Source organism: Crinia signifera, chromosome 5 (genome assembly GCF_055691185.1).
Source record: "Crinia signifera chromosome 5, ASM5569118v1, whole genome shotgun sequence".
In the NCBI taxonomy this organism is placed as follows: Eukaryota; Metazoa; Chordata; class Amphibia; order Anura; family Myobatrachidae; genus Crinia; species Crinia signifera.
This window is the reverse complement of record NC_139221.1, coordinates 50,732,019-50,756,924: the sequence shown is the minus strand read 5'-3', so window position 1 is coordinate 50,756,924 and position 24,906 is coordinate 50,732,019. Positions and strand designations below refer to the sequence as shown.

Below are 24,906 nucleotides of genomic sequence, written 5' to 3'. Positions count from 1 at the left end.
GATCTGATTGGTTGTTATCGGCAATCCCTATTGTATGTCTTCTGCAGTGGATTGCATTTTGGAGTAATTTTTTTTTTTTTTTTGGCCTTTCAGTTCATTGAATATTTGTTGAGATGAGGTGAAAGTTTTTAATTTGGGGCGACTGACACACAGGAAAAGGTCATTAGGAGCAGACGTTGAGATTCAAACCATGTTCGCCACACACCCAGCTGGTGTCCTTGGCTTACTTACGCTGACCTGAGCAGACGTCTGCTCAATCCCATTATTGTGATCCAGGAGAGTTAATTTTAGAAATCTCTTCTTAGACACAAGTACTCTTTAAGAAGGAGTGTTGTAACACACAGTCTTTTTCAGTGCAGTGTCCCTGTATGTGGGCAGCATATTTCTGTACGATTGACGTGCCTGTTTGCTTTGTGTACTCTGCATTCTTACAGTTTCCACAGCTGCCTTGACAGGTTGAATGATGAAGTCTAATTTTTTAACCTGTTTCATTACAGTAAACAAACACGGTAGGTAGACTTTTAGTGTCCCGGACACACATTTGTGTGATCTAAGTAAGCAAAGGCCACATACTATTGCTTTAGCCTTTGGCTCAGGGTAAATATTACAACTTAATAAGTTTGTAAACTACTGTCCAGGCAGCAAGTAAATCATTCATTGCCTAAACCTCTACTGGCACCATTGATGCTTTTGGACTAAAGGGGTGTACACACGGAGCAAATATTTGCTATTTTCTAAGCAATCTGACTAGATTGCTTATAAAGTAAGCACAGATCTCTCCGTGTGTATGCTCCGAGAGATTAAATATCTCTTGCTAACTAAGTCAGTGCACGCAGCCAAAATCTAGTCAAATTGCTTAGCAAATGACTGCAAATCTCTCTGTGTGTGCAGAATGAGAGATACTGATCACAATCTCCCATTCTGAACCATTACCCTGACTTTTTTGCTTAAGCAAAATTGCTTAGAAAAATCGCTTAGCAAAATCACTTAGCACAAATCTCTGCATGTGTATGTGCTCCCCATGGGAGATCTTGACACCAGCAAAATTGCTTAGCAAAATTGCTTAGCAAAATTGCTTAGCACAGATCTCTAAGTGTGTATGCCCCTTAAGATTTAAAGTGGAAAGTATAGAACATTATATTCCGTTGTGATTATACAAGTATATTGACCAGGGTGTTCATATAGCCAGTTGCTCTGGATTTTTCCCAAATTTGGCAGATGATAAACACCTATAGCAGTGATGTTCAACCCTTTTACATTGCGGCACACTAAATAAGATTTTAAAATTGCCCACACCATGAGATTCCCACAGGGCAAAACACATTGGCCCCCACAGGAAATAAAACAAACCTATTGGCCTCATATAAAAAACAATCACACTGGTCCCCACAGGTAACAAAAATAAAATCCATTGGCCCTTTACATGAAAAGAAGAGACCAGTAAATAACAGTTGAACTGGTGGTGTCTGTAAACTGGTGTGGGCATCTCTAGATCTGGGGACACACTTGAGATGCCACGGCACAGTGGTTGAAAAGCACTGACCTAGAGCAAGCCTGGCCAACCTGTTGCTCTCCAGCTGTTGTGAAACTGCAAGTTCCCAGCATGCTTTACTAGCTGATCAGCGGCAGGGCTTGCTGGGACTTGTAGTTTCACAACAGCTGAGGAGCCCACAGGTTGGCGAGGCCTTCCTAGAACATCCCACTGGCAATACTTATAGTGCAATGACTAGCATACAGCATCATGGGATAGGTTCCAGCCAGGGCGTTTGCTGTACGGGGTTTATAGGTGTATCATGCTTGTGTACATCTTCTCTGGGTACTCTACTTTCCTCCCATAGGCGGTTATTCAGGTTCACAAATCCGAAATCTGCGTGCGAGTGGATGTTTAGCATAAATAACCATTAGCATGCATGCGGGGAGGAAATAATTAGATGATTGCCGATTTAAAGAAACTGGAGATTTCTTACCATACTCTCACTTTCTGATTCTCTTACCCTATTACATTTCACCCTAAATGTCACTTGAGAAAATATAATTTCTAATGCACAAAACACCCAAGATTCAGTGCAGGCAACTGATTGCGTCTGAACGGAATTACAATTGAATAGATTGTAAGCTTGCGAGCAGGGCCCCCCTACCTTTTTGACTGTATGTAAATACCCAGTTTGTTGTACCACTATTTCCAGTGCAATGGGATTTGCTGCACTATATAACACACTGTTAATAAATAAATGGCTCCATTGGGTGCCAACTGCTGACTGGCAGAATGCTAGCAACAGAATTCCCACCCAATGAGCCTTGGGGATCTGGACTTTGGGTAGACATGCCCAACATCTGGTCGTCGACACAAGCAAAAGGTCAACACAACTTTTTTCATAATTTACCATCCACGTGGAGTATGATACGGAGTGGTAAAGTGTGGCAAAGGCACCGTGGCACCGGTTTTGATAATCTAATCTACAGATGGCAGTTGGTGGATTCTCTTCACAGTCAGTGTACGGTTTAAGTGTTCAAACTAACACCAAAAGTACTCATGAAGACTTTTCATATGTTGACCATTTTTATGTCAACCTTTTGCCAGCCAACCTTTTGTCGACCCTGTAATTTATACCCAAGCCTTGATGTTCTGCACTATGTATGTGTGTGTGCGGAGAAGGCAGCAAATACTGTATGTGATTGTCACAATCTTCCTCACTTTTTTTAATTTTTTTTAGTAATAGGCTTAAACTAATAAGCCTGGAATTTAAAATAAGCAAAGCAAATCGCAATAATCTGCTGTGAGCTAGGGTGTATTTGGGTAGATTTACCCAAAGATTCTAAAACAGACACGTGTTGGCATTACCCGTAGCAACCAATAATATTCTGCAATGTAGAATGCATTTCATCAGTGTATGCAGTGACCTGGTTAAAGCACCTCTGATTCCTCTGAAAGGAGCATACACTGCGATACATGCACATTGAGGCTTACATGGGGGCACCAGCATTGCCTTTGTTTCGCTAGTCCCACAGTGTCTGGTTTTGATAATATAATCTACAGATGGCAGTTGGTGGATTCTCTTCACAGTCGTCATAGGCGATGAGGATGTCAGTGAAATGACAAATACAGTATAGAGGGACCACACGAGAAATTGTGCGTTAATATATAGTGAAATTGGGATAACTGATGACACCCCTTTCTCTGGCAAAAGTGATCACTGCTTGGGATATCGATTCTATATCATCTTATGATGTGTGACTGCTGCACAAGTGTAAGGTAGCAATTATAGATCAAATTATGCTCTATCCTGCCATTCACACAAAGGCCCGTATTTAAACCCTGCGGCGGCCGCTCACCCTATTCAATGTTCCGAGGGAACCCTCATTGTCAGATCATGGCAAGGATTCCCCCAAACAGCGAGGCTCGAGGCTAATGCAGGGAGCTTATGGTTTTAGCGGCCGCACACGCTGTTTCCCCGACACGTGCAGGGGGTCAGTTGAACACTTGGACCGTGTGAGCTGTGACAGCGTGCAGGCAGCACTGCTCGCTGTCACAGCTCAGGAAAACCATTGAATATACCCCACAGATGATGGCCCTTATTCTATAAGGGATGCAGACGTGTTACATTTGCGGTCAGGCACTTTTGGCATTTCTGCACATGTGCAGTGGATGCAGCTTGAGAGTGTAAAGTTCAAAATGCGACCACACCCCGGAAGAATGAGATTGCAATTTGTTGGGCAGCAACTTGGCACTTAGTGGGTGATCCGGACAACGCAGTCATGTCCGTAACAGTTTTTTGGGGGAAATTGCGTTATATCACGTGCAACTGCTGCGACATAAAAGATGCCGATGGTGGGTCGACTACAATTGGTGCAATACGATCGCAATTAGATTCCATGACTATTTATTTTTAGCCTAATAAGTAGGAAAAGTAAAAGTGACATAAACAGCTACTACATTAGCAAATGGCAAACCCGAGAAAGGCTGCCAAAGTATACAGTAGCGGTGTGCACCTAGATACTCTTCTGACACCTTGGAGACAAATGACCAGTGATTTATCCTCTTGAAAATCAACTTTTACATGGCACCCATTGTTCCTTGAGAAAGTGTACACATAGCACATGATACAGCTATTGGCTGGGAAACTTTGTATCACTGCCTGTTATGTGGTTAGTACATTCAACAAGGATGTTGGTAAATGCTCTGTCTGGTTTCTTTTTAAATGGATATTTAATTTCTACTTGGCAAAAGAAATGACGATCATTGCCCATTTGTTATCAATAAGAAATATGGCTGGGCTGCCCAAACATTTTTATTTACTAAAATAAAGTAAGACCATACCGAAGATCAAACCAATTGTTATGTTTGATCAACAATCACACACATTATTGTTCCCTTGTTTGGAACCTGTTGTAATTGTCTGTTATCTTCTTTAAAGTGACAGCAGAACGTGTAAACTGCCTCAGTACTTCCTTGCATAGTAGGCACTTCCGTTATACAGAGGACAGGAATAAAAGGTAGAAAACACTTATGTCTTAAAGGCCAGGACAACACATTTGATGATTGGTTTCATTTTAAGTGTACCAGCACATCATCTTCCTCCTCATTACATGGAATAACATACCCAATGTACCCGCTATCGTACACTACTGCTATGTATGTTCCAGGCTGCAGATCACTTTTGTCTACATTTTTTTTCTCACTGGTCATTGTGACACTAACTCTGGCTCCTGCTCTCTTCAAGTAATCCGATGACAATTGATATATGTGTAGCTCATCATTACTAATAGGCTGAATTCTGTGATGAGTACATGTTCCTGCCAGTCTTTGCTGTTTTCTAGACCGCTATACAGCTTGGTTTTGCAGTCTTGTGTTCTATTTTGTGACATGTGCAAAAAAAATATTATATATATTTTTATGTCCATTTTCATATGCCCAGCTATACAGGTCCAAAGGTATCAAAATGTGATGGGTTTTCTCTGCTTGGAGACTGGTGGGGGCAGCCAGACATTCAACTGTCCCTCCAAAGCCATCACACGGACCATGAGTTATTTGGAATACAGTCACTAGGTTTCCAGGTCGACATGCATGAAGGTCAACATGTCTGAAGGTTGACATGGGTTAGGTCGACAGTTCATTAAGTTGACACAAGCATTAGGTCAACATGGGGAAGGTCAGCCGTCAAAAAGGTTGACATGGGGTTTTTCACTTTTTTTTTGTGCCAACAGGTTTGATAGGGGCTTCCCTATCCCCAGCAGCTGCAGCAGCTCTTCTCATCCCAGCACATGCTGCTGTGTGCTGGGCTGCAATGACACCAGGGAGGTGCTTAAAGTACAGTTTTGTTCTAAAGGGTGCTTGGCCATGCCTCCAACGATTAAGCCACGCCTCCTGTAAAGTACCCATGCCCGACTAGGCTCTCTACTGCCCTGGGTCTACCAAGTCTCCTAAAGAGTAAAAAAGTGTGCATGACAACCAATTAGCTTCTAGGTAATATTTCTAAAATGTGTTCTATAATACAATAGGTAGAAGCTGTTCGGATGCTTGTGGTAACTACTCCAATCTTTAGAAGGCTTGATGCATCTCCCCACGTAGTATGTAATGAAAATCCTCCCTTGAAGCTGTGCCCATATTATTGTGCCCACTAAATGTGTTTAGTCATATGGTAATGAAGGCTTGATGCATCTCCCCATGTAGTATGTAATGAAAATCCTCCCTTGAAGCGGTGCCCATATTGTGCCCACTAAATGTATTTAGTCATATGGTAATTCTCCTTTTAAAGTAGTATACAATAGAAGATGTCTAAAAATAAACTATCTTTGGCAGTAATTAAGGCTCAGGCGGAGATTGTTTCATATCTAGCTACATACTTTAGGAAGATTTATTTTGATGGTGAGGTAATTAAGGGGCATGTGTTACTGTACTTTTTCAAGCTGCTGCACTTATTTTGTGCAAGTAAGAAGCTGTAAGCCTCTACTGTATATGGCCGTACTCTCTGCAAATGTCAGTACAGTAGTACTCCGAGACTGCGCTTTCATACAAGGAAGCCGCCCCCAGTGATCAGGTGACTGCAGTATTAGTGCAGCTGCTTGTAGCTCAAATCACTTGAAGCCATTCTGTTTAATGTCAGACTACTTGTCATTTGGAGTTCCCTGAAAGCCTGTCCTGCTTGTGTGAGGTACGGAAACAGACTACGATGCAGCGTTTTGCGTGATTCGATGGGAATTGCATTACTCTGGTCAATAGCTTTGGCGGTTATAAAGTGGATTACTTCTAAGGTATGACCATGCATAGCGCTGTCTCCTAGTGGTGTAACAGTCCACTGCAAATGAGAAAAAAAAGGGTATTCCATGTATAGGTTGCATGCTTATATGTAGCAAATTCCCATTATTGTCCTAATGCATACCAGTTTTGGATTGAGCCGGTTGCCTAAAACGGTCTAGCATGGCTGCCAGAGGAGACATCGGTGACTTTGAGAGAGAGATGTTTGTTGTGCATTTGGCAGGAACTTCAGCAACAACGGCTAAACTTGCTTATGTATCATATGTACTGGTGTTTAAGGTGATGTCTGAATGCCACTCTGCAAAGGGCAGTATGTTGTGGAAGTATATACTCCATGATTATAATATCTGTGCTCTATTCATAGTGCAAAGTGAAACTGGCAATAAGTTACCTACAGATTAAGGGAGCTATTTATTAGAGAGCGAGAGATAAGTGTGAGAAATAAATTACCAACCAAAATGCATTTTTTTAAACGCAGCCTGTAATATGTGAGATGTATGAGCTTTAATAAACACCCGCCTTAATGTTCTATTCTCAATCTACGCAGGCCGTATATAAGAAATTATGATGGTGGACTATGAGTGCGCTATGAGGAGCAGTAAAGGGGTTGTTTTTGTATTATTTTGGTACTCCATGCTACAGTATATCTGTGTTTTAGGGTTGGAAAAGATATAGAAAATATAATTTGCTTTTGTAATATTTAGATAGAAGTAATTAACTGACGGAGTGTTCTACCTTATGCATAATTATATATAGCAGTGCTTCTCATCTCCAGTACTCAAGTACCTATAATACTGCGTTCAGACATGTGACCGAGGAATTTGCCGGCTCTAGCAATCCGGCAATTTCTTAAGTCTCCGCTCCTTGATGCTGGCTGGGAGCACGGCCACACATACAGAAATTCAGGGTTTGTGTGAATTCACGTGCAACAATCCAGGATTTTCGTGTGTGTGAGTGTGTGAAAGGGTGCACAGCTGGCCATACATCAGCAATGGATTGGAGCAATTTGACAATTTGGTGATGAGTGAACCACTGTTGATGTATAGGCTTCCCCAATTCACAATTGTGATTGCAATCGCCAACATGTCTGCAATGGATTGGACTTGCTAATGTATGGTGAGCGACAATCATAAAATTCTCCCACTGCTGACAATCACTGCTGTAGAGATTACAATAAGGTGGTGTATGTATGGTTTAAGATTTAAAGATCCAATGGGAAGTACATAATATGTAGTACAGTGTTTCCCAGGCTTTGTGCCGTGGCATCCTGGGGTGCCTCAGGTTGGTGGTCCAGGAACAATTTAAATTACACGGTCCATATAATAAGAAAAGTAAGTGCTGGTGGCTGCCAGTCATAACATATGTGGACAAACAGAAATAAATCCTATCCCTCACTACTTATTTAAACAAAAGTGTGACATCTAAACGCAACGTAATTTAATATATTTTTTTATAAAGTTCTCATTTAAAAACTTTTGGCCAAGGGGTGCCATGAAACAAGTTTCTGATACTCTAGGGTGCCATGATTCAAAAAGTTTATTAATCTAGTGTATATTCCCGTACACACTACCAGTTTTAGCACTATTTCTAAGCGATCTGACCAGATCAGTACTGTTTCAGTAATTATCTCACTTGTTCCATAGGTAGCAATCCACTGATCCCTACATAGAACAAACAGACCGTACCTAGAAATGCCAAAATGGTACTTATGTTAGTTGGGCGCCCAGTATAAGTAGTACGCTCATACCCCCACTATCCATGTCGGCATGGAGTTGATCTTATATAGTGTGGCGAGAACTAAGCATGGCGAGAGTAGTGAGCCCCGCGAGGGGACGCGGAAAACTAAGCAAATAGCTTAGTGGGTGCCCAACTAACATAAGTACTGCCAAAATAAATAGATGAACTTACCTTTCATCCCTATTTATTTTGGCATTCCTAGGTTAAATTCATGCAAACCATTCATTCCTTCACATCATATCGAATCGTGATCGCTGTAAAAAAAGGAGACCTGTTAACGTTGCATTTACCATGAATTACATGAGCCTGAAATAGCGCAGAAAATCACTGCAATGAACTTAAATACAAACTTGGGATAAGAAAAAAAAAAAAAAAACATAACCTCAAATTCAGTTACAGCACCACAAACAGCCTTACAGACTGAAATCATGTAAATGTATTTATAGGAAGAATAGATAGAATAGATAGAAAAGTACAACAGAAGCCGAGAGCCAGCTACCATTGGCGATACCTGATGAAGACCCAACAGAGGTTCCAAAAATCTGTGTTTTTCCAAGTTACATTTAAGATCTATGAATGTCTTGTACGGATATTGTGCTGGTGTAAGGACCACTGGCGCACATAATATATAATTTGCCTTGAAAAAGAGCCCATCTGGCTCGAAACATGTCGAACCGACTTTTAACCCGCCCAACGGACCAAGTTCTTACCCACAGCCTTAGCCCTTGAAGCCTAGCAGGGTGCATTCAACCCTGGAGGCAATCTTTAATTACCACCTCTGGCTCCTCCTCCTGGTCTGGGTAAGACTTCATCCTGCTTCATATATTTTCAACTTTCTCTTATCCACTGCATGGATATTTGAAACTTTATTGCTTACACCGCCACCTCCACAATTACCCTTTTGGTGCAAGGGGCACCGAGTTAAGGTACCAAGGCAGCAGAGGTCAATGGAGCACTGGGACGTAGTTTCTTGTACAGATCTGTTTATAAAATTAGGAAACAAGGCTGCGTGACTGTTGCATTCATCCTGTTTATTAAACATGCTTGGTGCACATGCTTAAAATACAAATAAATAAAATTGCTAATAAACATGCGATCATGTGAAAACCCCTGTAGCATAAAAGAAAATCCAACTATTGTAAACGAACTGCTCTCTAAATCCAAGTTAACTACTAGTGAGTACATACAAACTTACAAACGATAGCAATACTTGTATACATTCCTGTACATAACTGCTGCATAAACAGTGAGGGGGGGGGGTGTTGGGCTGGAAGAGAATGTATCAAATATTGAAGAGCGACCCACAACTTTCCCACCAGCAGGGCACTGCAGCTAACAAGTAGGAAGGAGATGGCTGTTCCAGCAGGGTGCTGCCATAAGCGCAGGACGCATTTTGTCCATTTAAAATCCATCCGGGCACAGCAGCCTAGCATTTGCGTGACAATTATGTCACCATCTTAGGATAAAGTGGGGCAGATGTATTAAGCCTGGAGAAGAGAGAAATTGGAGATAGTGAAAGGAGATAAATCACCAGCCAATGAACTGTGTTTGAAAATGACAGTTGGGAGTTGATTGGCTGGGGCTTTATCTCCAGTTTATCTCTTTTCCAGGCTTAATACATCTGGCCCAGTGTCTCTCTATATTGGTAATCGAACATTTTAATAGATTTTTACAATAATCTTGAAATGTTACGTACCAGTATAGAAGCTTGCACGTACTGTGTACTGTGTGTTTGAGGATTGCGTTGCTGTGATGTCCTGTAAATCAAAAAGTAGAACATTTGAGGTAACCTATTTTATTTGTAGCGCCACCTCTACAGTAACGATCACTGGTATTCAGAGCAGATGTAGCGGTACACAGCTCATTTAAAGAAATAAAAAAAAAAATTATGTAAAACTGAACATCTCTGTGAGGCAGAAGAGACCCAATTTCAGCTCAAATCCTGTTCAAGCTGAAATCTCAAAGGTGAAAGTTTCTGCCCCTCAGGGGAATCTGCTGGTTAAGCAAACTGCATGATTTAATATGGGATTAAAGCCAAGGCCTGAAGGTGAAACGCTTTCTTAATTACAGAGCACTCTATTATAATCAATCACAGACAAAACTGTGCTATTAACAGACTGCACCTCTCTACCCCCTTCGCTTAATCAATACCATTAGTGCTGCCATCCAGGTACATACAGTACAGTCCTCCCCCATCCCACCAGTCTTATCTGCATGTTTCATCAGTGTAACTGTACTCAGGTTAGAAACAGCCGCCTTCCTGAGATATTTATTCTGATACACGGCCTTTGATTCTGACTGATTTGTATCCACTTCCAGTAAAATGGGATTGTGTAATAAAATGTGCTGACTGTTGTAGAATCGCTGCTTTATTGTGCAATGAGTAGCAATTAGTTCTTGTGTCCATATGTGGAATTGTTGTTCATAGGCAAAGGAAGGTTTTACCTCTGTGTGTCTGTATAAATGACAAATATTATTGTATTGAGGGTTGATCCACATGTCGCAATTAGCTGATGGTCAACTGTGATGTTTTTTTAGGTGCTGGATGGCGGCCCGACAGTTGGGATTCCGACTGTCAGTACTCTGACATCGGAATCCAAATGATTTAAATGCCAGACAGTGGAGATCCCGACTGACAAAGCTATTCTCCCTTGTGGTGGTCCACGACCCTCATAGATGGAGAATAGAACCTGTGGGGAGCCATCAAGCCCGCAAGTGGCTTGATGGCTCCCCACAGGTTCTATTCCCCCCCCCCCCCCCTTCAGAGCACGGCGGTCGGGATTCCGATGTCTGTATACTGACCGTTGGAATCCCAACTATTGGCCTGCCAGTAAATTCTGTTGGTGTGGTTCATAAGGTTGACCTAGAATTTTTAGGTTGACTATGTTTAGATTGGTACAAGCAACACATTTCCACACATGGGGTCGACATGAGTTTTTTTTTTTTTTTTTTGGTGTTACACCTTAGAACATGGACCCTTCATGAGTCCAATTGTATGGTAAAGTTTTTGAAAGTTCAATATTTTTTTTCAAAATTCTAAAAACTCGGGTCTACCTCTTCATGTTTTGACCATAGCCATGTCGACCTATTGACTTTTGACCTACGATCCAGATATCTTTTTCTGTAAAAGGTGTGGGTAGTTGTGTGTGGTTTTTTTTTTTTGTGGCTTTTTCATAGACTTTTAGTAGACTTTTTTACGGCCGCTGGGAGCCCACTACATCACTGTTCTTACTGAATAGTAAACAAGTACAACTATCTAACTCATCAACTATTAGCTGAAGCACTGTTCTTATACCGCTTTCACACTGCCAAAACATTTAAAGAACCGGTATTTTTAAATGGTATTTAAAACGGGTCTGAGCCTTCACATTGCAGTAGATTACCGTTTAAGTACCATTCACATCAGTCAACCCGTTTAATCCCCTGATCACGTTTCAATGCATAATGCAGGGGACAGCCTATCACAGGTCTGTAATCGGTTTTTACTAAATACCGTTTCAGAGCCATTCTCACTGCATAAAAAACGTCTCTGAAACTCTGCTTTTTAAACGTGTTGAAATACCGGTTAGCTTTAACCGGAAAATCAACTCTGGCGCTTTCCCACTGCAGCCTTAAATGTTTAGAAATGGGAAAAAACGGCAATATACCGTTTAACAAGTGCAGTGTGAAAGGGGTATTACTGTCACGTTAATATTGATTACTGAAAATAAGCAGAGATACAGTGGTTCCTGGTGTCTGTAAATCAAGATCTTGTTTTTTGTAGATTGTGTTTGGAGCAAAGCACTTAAAGCTTAGATTTAATATGTCCTCTTAAGTTACAGTATGTATACAAGTAAGTAAGTCATTGTGATCTATAAAACAAACTGTTATTTTTTTTGTTGAGCAGTAGAAAAAAAAATATTTTAATTAAAGAGCCAAGCATAACTTAAATTTTGTGTTTTTGTTTTTTCTTCCTGCAGAGGCGCGGGGCAATTTCATATGACAGCTCTGACCAAACCGCTTTGTACATTCGTATGCTAGGTAAGCAGACATTTCTGGGAATGGGGGGAGTGGTGCTAAAATGTCATTATATAACATAACATTGTATAACATTGTATAACATTGTACAACATTGTATGTATGTATGTATGTATGTATGTATGTATGTGTGCAATAGAGATTACAAAGTGTTTTCCCAAAAGCTACAGAGTAATACCTCTTTCAAATCAAAACCCCAGGTCAGACCCTATTCAACCGGTTTATTTCCTGGTCAGCGCTGTTTACACTGCACATGGGTGCAGTCAGGGCTATTTTTCAGCAGGCTCCAGCAGGAACTGAGGCCCTTATTCTAGTTCACTCTTTCTGACAAAATATTTCTTAGATGGACAAAACCATGTGCACTGCAGGTGAGGCAGGTGTAAAACCCCACCAAAATCTAATTATCTCTGCACAAGTAACACCTGCCTCACCTGCAGTGCACATGATTTTGTCCATCTAAGAAATATTTTGTCAGAAAGAGTGAACTAGAATAAGGGCCTCAGTTCCTGCTGGAGCCTGCTGAAAAATAGCCCTGGGTGCAGTCTCTTTACTTGCCACTGCTTGGTGATGATATTATCTCCAAGCTCCAGGAAATCCAGCTTGTCCCATGCTGTTTTTTTTTTTTTCACTCTTTATTGGCGATTTGGTGTCATTAAACATACAATGCTTTACAATTTTAGAATTTATACTTTTTCAAAATCAACAAAAAAATCAATAACATAGTTAAATCCCATATTTATCTATTATCATACTTTTTTTTTAAATCTATTCAATACATTTTCAATCCATTTGGTACGATCTTGTGAGACATGCCACGTGACTTCTCTATTACAAATTCATGGAGTCCTCTATATTGGTGGGTCATAAAACCCTAGTCTTGTTAGATAACAAGAGATGTTTGAGAAACATTTAATTAATAAATTTTTTTGTGGAGGTAGGTAGAATTGATATATAACTTTCCCACAATTCAAAAAACCCTGCCACTTTTGATTCTTTCTTCAAAGAGGCTTCCATTCTTTCCATTCTAAATAAAAAAAATAACTTTTCATTGAATAAAGAAAATGGTGGAATTTCTGAGTGATTCCATACTTGCAGTATGGTCTTTTTTGGCAGCTGAGCTTAAAATCAACAATAATTTTTTTACAACCTCTTCTTGATATCCATTGTCTTTGTGGTAACAAACCTAGTATCGCCCATTCTGGACTGAAAGGAACATAATTTACTAAATTATCTAAAGCAAACTTGCAACTTTGAGCCAAAATGCTCTAACTATAGGGCAATCCCACAAGCAATGATATATATCAGCATTATCCTCTTGACACCTAGGACAGTCCCATGCTATTAACAGGCCCTGGGTCAGATGAATCGGGTACCCCTTTACACTGCACCGTGACCTGGGTCATTCCCATGCCCAACCCTGGCCACGAGTTACGTTATATTATCTCGGTACCTTTTCAGACTGATATGGTTTTGACCTGCATATCCCGTGTTATTACAGCAGCCTGAAAGGTGTATAATTGATGGGTCTGGTATGGCGGTCTGACAATCTGGATCCCAACGTTCAGTATCCCGACATCGGAATCCTGACTGTCGGTGCTCCGACAGGAGGGGGGGGGCAAGCACATAGAAGCCACTTGCGGGTACATTGGCTAGCTTTGCTCACCACCGGTTCTATTCTCCCTCTATGGGGGTCGTGAACCCCCACAAGGGAGAATAGCCCCTGTCTGTCAGGATCCGGACTGCCGGCATTTATACAGTTGGAATTCCGATGTTGGAGTACCGACCGTCGGAATCCCAATTGTCGGCAGTCATCCGGCACCCATAATTGATGACTGCTGTATAATATAGAGGGAAATACCACAAACATGAGCAGCTCATAAAATTATTTCTGTAAATGAATAGGCCCGTTAATTTGCCGAACATTGGACGATCTATTCCTCGTTATTAAATGAGGCCTGGACTGTATCTTGCAGTGGTCAGTCTTTAATGAAATCAGGCTAGTCGTCCCATCATGTTTTAATATCTGTTTGTTAGCGAATAATTAATTTGTTTTTAAATGACAGAATTATTTATTATTTGTTTACTATACCCAAAATGTTAATGGAAGGGACCATTTAACAGCGGGTTAGTTTCTGTTACAGAGTAGAGAATTGAACATAATTTCAGTTGTCCAGCCCGTGTGATGGGCTATCTCCAGATAAATCAATTTCCACTCCCAACCTCAAATTTGATACTACAGGTTGAGTATCCCTTATCCAATGCTCAGGACCAGAAGCATTTTGGATAACTGATTATTCAGTATTTCAAAATATTCTATATTGAATTCTTTCTAAGGTACATGAAACAAAGTTTGTGTACAATCTCAGGCACTGGATTTGAATGCCAAGCAATCATGTCCTTGCACATATTTAGTTACAGTTACATGTTAATTCCCCAATAGTGCCAGTTACAGATGTCCCCAGTAGGTTTTTAGCAAAAATGTAAAAATTAAAGTACATTTCGGAGACTATGGTTTTCGGAATAATTTGGATAATGGATATTTGGATAAGGGATACTCAACCTGTATAATAAGATTCCTAGATATACTCACGCACACTGTTGCATATAGTATCTGGTAAGTGTCACCCTTTTTAGGGTTTACATAGCTGCTCTCGGGTCTCCTTCATGTTCTGCAGTCCAGGCCGCCTGGGGCCATAAAGAAGCCTTTGAATCTGATGGACTAACAGTACCCTTTGCCGCTGTTCCATCGTAGCTATACAACTGGTATATTCCCTCCAGCACATAAGCTCCTAAGTAAAGTCTCCATTGTTTTTTTGCCAAAAAATGACAATAGCAGTTTTGGAATAGTTATCTGGAATAATTACACCTATTCTTAATACCCATTTTATGACTGATGCACTCATTAATCATTGAGGCGTAACATAAGTTGTGCATTTTCCACATCTGTCCCAGTGAACGAAACTGCGCCTATACGCGTGTTTTTTTAGCTATCTTTCTAAAACCGGGTACACACCCACAGATGTATCTGTCCAATCTCTTTGTTGGGAACAAAAATCTGCTAATGTATGGGAGCAAAATGAAGATCTGCCATTTGTTCCCAAACACTGGAAACTGATATTGGTTGTTCAGCCAATTTGGTTAAATCCATTTTAGAAAACGAACAAAAACAACTGTTAAATTAGGCTTTGTGGGAAAATGGCTGATTGTCATGTGCTCCCATACTTTACCAGATTTGTGTTCTCACCACAAAGATTGGACAAATGTAACACTTAAACACACTTTTTAAACCAGTACCACATCAATCGTAGACCAGGGAGTACTCTATTATGCTAGTGTCCCAACCAGAAGTTCAAGACCATGTTGAAACAACCCAGAGCACACAAATCTCTAGACAAATCAATCAAGTGTCCCACCATTACATATCCCTTGCTATAAGAACCTTCAACTTAACCTCAATGTATATTATAAGTGAAGGCCAACTATTCAATCAAGGCAGTTTCTAGTTTAACCAGAAATGTGGTTGCTCTGAAGGGTGTGTAATCCCTTATGCCATTCCGAGGCGCACACCATGGTGGGTATCCTAGATGTTGGACATATGAGGGGAAAGGAATTCTTGCCAGTTTCCAGATATTGCCCTGTGCGGAACCTGTGTTTATAAAGTAAAATATATAATTTACATATATACAATGGAACTTTAGGTTTAGTGTGTTTTTTTGTTTTTTTACACCCTTCATTATGCTCTGCAGTGACAAGTATAAATAATACAGGGTTGTTGTTTGAACAATGCAGCAGAGTGACTTCAGTATTCATAGTCAACCTGTAGAAATGTACAACTAAAGCACATGTTCGCCTCACAGTAAGCATTATCTAATCAGTGCTCTCAGAGACGCAAGTGAGACCGAGCCCTAAAAGGGCACAAATACCACTGACACAATCAGTGTTCTGAAAATAAGACCTGCAGAGAGCCCGTACAGTGACTTGGGTACAGACGGAGTGAAGCACACCAATTTAACCCCAGAGAGAACCCACTCTCCTGACCATGTTTGTGCTGTGCTTTTTCTTGCCATTGGATTTTCTTTGTTATATAGGGGTGATGTGGGGACTAAGCTTTGTAACTGTAACATAGTATGTACTGTTCCTAAATCCCTGACCAGGTAACTCTCCTGGGCCCAGCAGTATCTGTGTGTAGTATTAAAGACCAGTTCTAAGCCTGGAAATGCAAACTATCACTTTTTTGAGAATAACAAAAAGTTAAATATATGTATGTATGAAGAGAACATGGCTGGTTGACTGGAATATGCATCATAGGGTCGAAAGGCAGTAGGTCAACACTGCAAAAGGTCAACCCAAGAAAAAAGGACACAGAAAAGACTGATGTGAGTTTTGAAATTTGTTGGGTGTCAATGTTGACACCTGAGGACATGAAACCGCCCAATTAGTGTACCAATCACAATCGTAGTCCACGTGGATGGTGAAGTATGAAAAAAAAAAAAAAGGAAAACTTTTTGCTTGTGTTGACTTTGTCTGTGTCAACCTTTTGACTATATAGTGTTGAACTATTGACTGTCAACCTAGACACTTTCGACCTACAGATGGACCCACTGTTCTCTAGCCTGCCTTTGGTGTTTATCACGCCATTTCCACAGCGCGCCTAGTCGCATGGCGGCACTATAAATCGCACAGCATGGCGTATGGCATTAACAGATGAGTGCAATAACAATGATCATCCAATAGATGTCGCTTTTTAAAGTCACCAATGCTTATGCATCAGATGTCTAATGCAAAGCTATAATGAAAGAATCCGCATTGCACGTGCGCAAGAGCATCCCATCCTCTATTTGTGTGCACAGAATGCAGTGCAGTAAAAACACATACAGTACAGGCCAGAAATCCCAGTTGAAGACCGCATCTGTTAAATACAGCTGGTTAACGCTTGTACAGATTTATTATTTATTTATTGCCCCAGTGGAGCTTACAATCTATATTCCCTACCACATGTACACGTGCACACAGCCATTCTAGGGTTAATTTTGTTGGAATCCAATTGACCTACCAGTATATTTTTGGATTGTGGGAGGAAACCGGAGTACCCAGAGGAAACCCACGCAAGTACGGGGAGAATATACAAACTCCACACATTCAGGGCCATGGTGGGTATCGAACCCATAACCTCAGCGCTGTGAGGCAGTAATGCTAACCATTACACCATTCGTGATGCCCAGATTGGGCCGCATTGCTGTTTGCCAAGAATGAGAAGCGCGAACGCATCCCATTCTAGGTGAATGGCGCAGCTCCATATATATATTAATCTGCCACTGGATTAGTGGAGCATTATCCACCCAGCGGTGGAGATGTGTATTGCCTGTATATTGTATGGCATGCCTCAATGCATCTGAGCGCGCTACAAAAGTGGCGCTTCAAAACCCTCACCTAGGCGCGCTGGTGCAATGGATGAGCTTGGCTCCATCTGTATCAGATCCCAGTTATCTGGGTTTGCCATCATCAGGGCAAGTCTTGGTGACACTATGCAGTTCCAACACCGGTTTCCTCATCACATTGAACACTTTGGGCGGTATTCAATGTGAATACCGGCGAGGTGCAGCGAATCCTGTTTAGGATTCGCTGCACATTCGCCACGTTCCGGAGCCTCGCCGGCTCCGGTATTCAACGAGTCAGGGGCTCGCTGCCCCTGACCGGCGAATATGAGCTCCTGCGGCGAACGCTGCAGGGAGCCTGAGGACGGTGGCAGGCAGGGAGATGGAAGTCTCTCTGCCTGCCCCAGAGCGTATGTGGGGGGGAGGTGGGCTCCCCGGGTGCCAGGCAGCACAGGCTGCCCCCCGGGGGTGCCAGCAGGGGACCGGGTATATTCACTACACCCGATCGTGCATATGTAACGATCGGGTCCAGTGAATATATGAATATCTAATGAGCGGCTCGGCTCCGGCGCCTCCTGCTGGCTGCTGTGTAAAAAAAATAAAATAAAAAAATATATATTTTTTTTAATTAAATATATATTCATGTGCTTACAGCACATGAATAAAAATAGCATGCCCCTCCTCAGAATAAAATTCCTGATTTTTTACACCAAATGTAAAAAACAAAACACTCTATTTTAAAAGTTCACATTCCACTTCTCCATAAAAAGATAGCGATTGCTACTCGGTGTATCATGGCGAAAAAAAACCTTCAAATGTATTCGCCATCTGGTCATTGAATAGGGTGATTCACCGCTTTAGTCAAAAATTCGCCAAACAGCACAAATTCGCCATAAAAACATGGCGAATCAGGCTCATTGAATACCGCCCATTGTATTGTGATTGAATCATCAAGAACCAAACGAGGGACTGTATGTAGCACTGCAACTGTCAATGTTTGAGGAATCTACGGTCCCAGAATAGATCCATTGTTTCCTGACATTTGAAAACATCATTGTTCAGACCCTTCCCCTCAATGCATTGTTATTTTGTTAGGGCAGAGATAGTGTACAAAGTCACTTTGTCCCCTCCTACCAGAATATCAGCATTCCACTCATAAGCAAAGGAAAATTAGAAATTAAATCACACAATATAATAAGTATTGTAAATCATAATATTCTATATAATATCTTTCTTATTGGCACTTTATTAATTTCTGTAAAAGGTGCTGGTGGAATAACCGATTCCTGTGTAGCGCTTGCTTGTTTTACTGCTGGCCGTAGAAGGACATGCCATTTTCGCTAGGGTTTGGGGTATTTATCCAGAGAGGGAGCAGTCGAGGAGGGTCATGATAATACATAGTCCATTAAAAAGGGGGTTGATGGTTCCAAGGGTCCTGTATTTTATAAAAAGATATAGAGGAGCTGTGAATAATGCTTGACAGACATTCCATTTTGTGAATATGACAGATCCTGGGTAGGGTAGTTGGTAACAAGAGAGCGGAAGCATGTGATTGCAGACAGAATGTGGAGGGTCAGCTTAGGTAAGTGACCAGAGGTACATAGGCTCACGGTAAGCAATAGGTAATATCTAGGGAAATGGGGCAGTAATAGAGGTAATTAATGGGCCGATTCAGAACTGACCGCTCAGGCTTGAATTAGTCCCTTCCCTGATGGTCAGGGTTTGCACATGCCAGGAGATGTGTTACATGCTAGTGAGGGGACTCGCTCGGTGGGAGGGGGGGGGGGGGGGCGTGCGAGCTGCAAGTAGCATTAACCTGCTCGCCAGCCAGCAAACATGTCTGAATCAGGCCCTAGGGTCCTAATTTACAGCCAATTCAATATGTCACTCTCTTTAAATATGTGCTAATCTTAAAGGGGTATTCAATCCCTGCCGCTGTTTACAATGAAGGGTGCCTAATGCGGTCACCGTCAACATTGAACAGGCATCTTGACAGAACGGACCCGACTTTAGAAGCAGTCGGGCCCGTTCTGACGAGAACGGCTGTGGATTATCGAGCTCCCGGCCGTAGCTCGACAATCCACGGGCATATCTCGCAGCCACGCCCCCATTTCAGAGTTCAGCAGGCGGCACATTGAATCCCACCTGCCGATATGCAGTCGAACGGGCCGAGAACGGGACCGGGTCACAAATGTTGTGCCGGCCTGACTGTCGTGACCCGGGATTGAATACTGCCAAAAGCATGAGTAAACAGAACCAGATAAACTAGAGAGCAAATCACAGAGTTCGGTATTGCTGGGAGATGCAGTTCTTTTTGCAGTGCCTCATAGACACGTGCAGGAAGATAGTTGCAGGATTCTAATGTTGTAACATTATGGGGGAATTTTATTGTTTGTCTAAAAATATTTTGTTTCATGTGGTCATTTTATCCCAAACTATAGAAGATGGGCTTTAGTGTTAGTGCTGGGGGATTACACACAGACATAGGGCATCCTACACAAATTATTTTTCTATGCAAGATAATCCGAGCTTGTGGCTTTTTTTTTGGGGGGGGGGGGGGGGGGGTAAAGCTGTAGAGACGCTGTGCAAAGATTAATTCCTGGACCTGAAATCATCTGAAAATTGGAATATACGTTTTTGAACATTTAATGGCACTTAAATTAGAACAAAAAGTCTACACAATAAGTCGGTTGTATATGACAAGTACGTGTAAGGTGTTACGCAGGGGGCCTGTGTTACTAGAAGCAGTCTCCCCACTTATTGTGCCCAGGATTTACCACTCTACACTGTTGGCACATAACCTTAAGTTCCAATGCTTCGCTTCACAAGGACAACCAGGCGAGGTATTAAGTGATTGTGGCAGCTTGTAGACTTATTTTTTAGTTTCATTTGCATTACCACCACACACCTGTACACTGACACCCAGATATAAAAAAAAAGAAAAGTATTTGTCCTGAATAATTATTTTTTTTAAATGTGTAAATAAGTATTGTTATTTATTCAAAAATATTGTTATACGTGCCAATGAACTTCATCCGTTTTTCCAGATTAAACACCATGTCCAATTTTACCCATTGGGTTCTGTTCTTATCAGAATTTGCAGTACATACGACAGTGCCCAAATTGGATCAAATTGACGGAATCATGTCCTTTCCATGCACAGATGTGCCCTCATACATTGTTGCTGCAGTCCTGCTTTTTGGGGTGCCAGGTCCCACGTCTCTGTAGCAAGATGCGTAAAGAGATTCCAAGCGCTAGCAAACAAATGTACCTTAGATACACACAACGCAATGATTGCAGGACACTCCGTGAGACACTACTGATTAATTTGATATCACACTTGTACAGGTATACCACCGATAATCAGTCGCCCTCCGTTTCGACACTGCTGGTTTATGCCCAATTATCAGTGGTATCAGCCGGCATCCACAGTGCGACTATTGCTGTGACGAAGTCTTCCATGTTTTTCCCTAAATGCCTCCATTTCGAGAACATTGCCCTCACACAATCCCTCCACCGCTGTTCAAACTCACAGAAACACTCAAAATCGTCTGATCAACGGGTATTGAACATGTGCAACTCCAGCTGCTGTGGATCCACATTTCCTATCACACCCTGGCCACAGATTTGTTATTAGACCGTGCTAGAACTGTGGCGGTGCATGATGGGATACATAGTTTCATAGCAGCTTGAGGACTGCATGTTAAATACACCTACTCTATTCTCTCAAAGGATGTTCCTTGCTGTTCTGTACTTTATGCCTGACGTAAGATGTGTTTCAGTTGCCTGTGATCTAAAATTGAATCAGTGGTAGTTACTTATAGCCTTTTACTGTAATTGTGGTACTATCGACTGTTTAATTTTGCAATACATAGTGCACTAATATATTTTTATTATTGTAAATCAAAATTTTTAGGTTTTCTTTCTTTTTTTTTATAAGCTTTCCTACAAGTACATGTTATCTTGCAGTGGTTGGTTGATTCATTGACACTGTATTATGTTAATACTGAGTTTTGGTATTTTGATAGGCTCTTGTGTAATATTCAAACAGCTGAGTGCAAGTAAGTAAATGCTAGTGGGGCTATATGCCATTGTTTAGTGGACCTGCTGACCTGCTAAAGGCTGTCATTCCTAGGTGCTGAGCCTTGTACACTGTGCGGCACTCCTGTTTGTGGGCATCCCTTCAGGCCAAATACCGAATGAAGTGATCTTGTACCATTGTACTATGAGAACGTGTAGTTTGGGGCTCGTGTTGAATGCTTAGAACATGCTTTGACCTGGTTTGCGCAGGCAGTCATTTAAATGATGACATAGGAGCATGCAGTTGCATGTCTGAAAGTCCTGTTTTGGAGTTGTGTAAGATGCTGATGGGCGGGGGTGCTACACAGCTGATTAACGTGTCCTTCATACAAAATGTTTATTTTTATTTTACAGGGGATGTCAGAGTAAGAAGCAGAGCCGGCTTTGAATCTGAAAGACGGGGCTCTCACCCTTACATTGATTTTCGTATTTTGCACTGTAAGTCATTTGAAAACAACAATTGCTATGTCAGACTTTTAAATACCTATCCCATGTCCTTTATCTGTTTCTCCACTAGAGGTCACTGTTGTCTTTTCGTTTGATTCTGTCTATAAAATTCTATGGGAGCACAGAGCTCAAACATCTACATTTTAAAAGGTATCTGGTGGATGAGTCTACACCGTGTCTAAGTCATAATGCAAACTGTCGACATTAACATTCGTTTTTAGGTTTCTTGTTTTTTTAAGAGCGTTGCTTGATCCCATTATTTTTTCTATAATTTGCATCTCTGTCACTTAAAAGATAGTTCTTTTGACCTTTTTGCACAATAAAACAACATGTACCAGACACTGGTTCCCCAACACAGTACTCAAGACACCCCAACAATCCATATTTTATGAAAACTGTCTAAAGTTCTAAATCAGTCACCTGTGCCTAAGCAGGGATCTCCTATAAAAGGAGGTGGAAGAAAAGTGTTAATCCATTGCTTCCCTGTATATGGATGGGAGTCTCCCCTCTGACTTGCAGGACTGGCCCTTTGTGTCAGCAGTTTGACAATGGAATATTATAGGGAACGTCAATGTGTTCCAAGGGGGTGTCCACCTGACCAGTTAGCGTATTGGCCTGTGGTCCTGTGACAGGCTGCAGATATTGGTCTACAGCAGAGCAACAGTCCTACCCCATAACTCCGTAACACAGAGGTACGTCATGTACCCTCTCTGCTCACAACTAACATGATTTCATAGGCTGTGCCATGTGGTGGGGCTACATATTTAACAGGGTCACTTGTGTTGCTCAAGCAAGCTGTAGCAGCAATTTTTAATCAGATTTTTTAAACCTGTTACACAGGACAGCAGATTCACTTCCGAGTGTCAGCTCTGCCCTTGTAATGCCAGCAAGTGGACCTCTGCAGTCCTGCTGGTTGGGGGAGAGGGGGATTACTCTGTATAAAGAAAAAAAGGTACTTGTGTATTATCTGGGCGCCCGATTGTTTTCATCGCACCTCAAAATCGCGTTGCATCGCATACAATCATATTGCATGCAATGCAATTTGACATTTTTATATGTACAGGCACCCAGATGCCTGTTTCATATGTGAAATGGCCCCCCAGACCCCATTTTTAATTGTATACCCACCCTGATGGCTAAATGCCCCCCATTGTTAACGCCACCCCACTATCCACGCCAACCCGAAGCGTGGCGAGCGGCGGCGGTACGCGTCTTCCGACCTTTTCATACCCCCACTATCCACGTCGGCGTAGAGGTAATTTTATATAGTGTGGCGAGCGAAGTAATACGCGTCCCCTCGCGGGGCTCGCTGCGCTCGCCATGATTCGGGCTCGGTGTACTATATAAAATCAACACCACGCCAACGTGGATAGTGGGGGTATGAAAAGGTCGGAGGACACGTACCGCCGCCCCTCGCGGGCTCGCTGCGCTCGCCACGCTTCGGGTTGACGTTGATAGTGGGGTGGCGTTAACAATGGGGGGCATTTAGCCATTAGGGTGGGTATAAAATTAAAAATGGGGTCTGGGGGGCCATTTCACATATGAAACAGGCATCTGGGTGCCTGTACATATAAAAATGGGGGCATTTAGCCAAAATCGCGTCGCATTGTATACCATACAATAGCATACAATGCGACGCGATTTTGTCTGCAAAGGGAAATCGCGTCAAATCGCGTCGCATCGCATGCTTTAGGTAGTGGCATACAAGTTTAACATCGGGCGCCCAGATAATACACAAGTACCAAAAAAAAAGGCCTTTTGGGTCGACATCTTTAATTATACTGTGTACACACACACACACTATATATATATATATATATAAAATGTGTGTCTGTTGCAACAGCATACTGGATACATTCTGACAGTTCTGATTCCCTAATTAGCACAAGTAATGTGATGCATGGTGAGGGGGGGGGGGGATTCTGGAAGAGGTTGGCCAATCCCTTTATGACTGAAACATTGTCCAATGTGCTTAGGTGTTCAACCGGCACGAAGGGGCTAATCTAGAGCCTTATGTCATTTTTGCATTTGCCTCAGTGTACTTAGGGCCAGATGTACTAAGCTTGAAAAGTGATCAAATGGAGAGTGATAAATTACCAGCCAATCAGCTCCTACCTGCCATGTCACAGGCTGTGTTTAAAAAATGACAGGTAGGAGCTGATTGGTTGGTGGTTTATCACTCTCTCCATTGTATCACTTTTCATGGCTTAGTACATCTCGCCTTCAGTGAGTTGCGTCGATGTGGCCACTCTACCTCCATCCATCCCCTTGTAACAGTAGTTATCATTTGCTCGAGTTTGCACCAACCCTTGTGCAAGAGACTCTGCTGAACAGACCGTTCTCTACAATCCTACATGCCAATGCCAAGTCGCTGCCTAGTGACACTCACTACGCCACATGTGGGTGTTATTCTGAATCAGGCCCACAGTGCCATATCTGTAGCAGTATCTGACATTGCATCATGGTGAGATAGTAAGAAGACTCCCATTATTGAAGACCTGACTAAAATTTGTGTTATCTGTTTTGGGAAATGGGTACTTGTTTCCTAGCACGGCCACCACGATTTCTATCGTGGTGGTTGTGTCGGAAAAAATAGTGTCGGTCGCGTCGGGTGCATACCAAAACGCACACGACGCGACCGACGCGATGTACCCGATTTCTCCATAGGCTTCAATGTTAAATTATTTTAACATTGAAGCCTATGGAGAAATCGGGTCCATCGGGTCCATCGTGTCCATAGGCTTCAATGTTATTTTTTTTTAACATTGAAACTGAGTCCATTTAACATAGTAAAAAATGGTAAAAGGGCCAATAAGGGCCATTTCTCATTGGCTATGGCCCCGTCATGTGTGTAAAAAATAATGGCCCCCCCATTGTGGCCGCCACCCCCACGATTAACGCGAACCCAAAGCATGGCGAGCGCAGCGAGCCTGCGAGGGGCGGCGGTGCGCGTCCTCCGACCTTTTCATTCCCCTACTATCCACGTCGGTGTGG

The 24,906-nt window shown here is 42.1% G+C and overlaps 1 protein-coding gene across 1 annotated transcript in view; it reads left to right on the top strand.

Annotated features, from left to right (window-relative positions):
- The window catches only part of PDE7A (phosphodiesterase 7A), a 79,579-nt gene that overhangs the window by 29,142 nt on the left and 25,531 nt on the right, over positions 1-24,906 (top strand). Inside the window, exons 2-3 of the mRNA XM_083187185.1 lie at positions 11,953-12,013; positions 21,820-21,903. Coding sequence (XP_083043311.1) covers positions 11,953-12,013; positions 21,820-21,903 — 145 coding nt within the window. The remainder of the gene's footprint in view (positions 1-11,952; positions 12,014-21,819; positions 21,904-24,906) is intronic.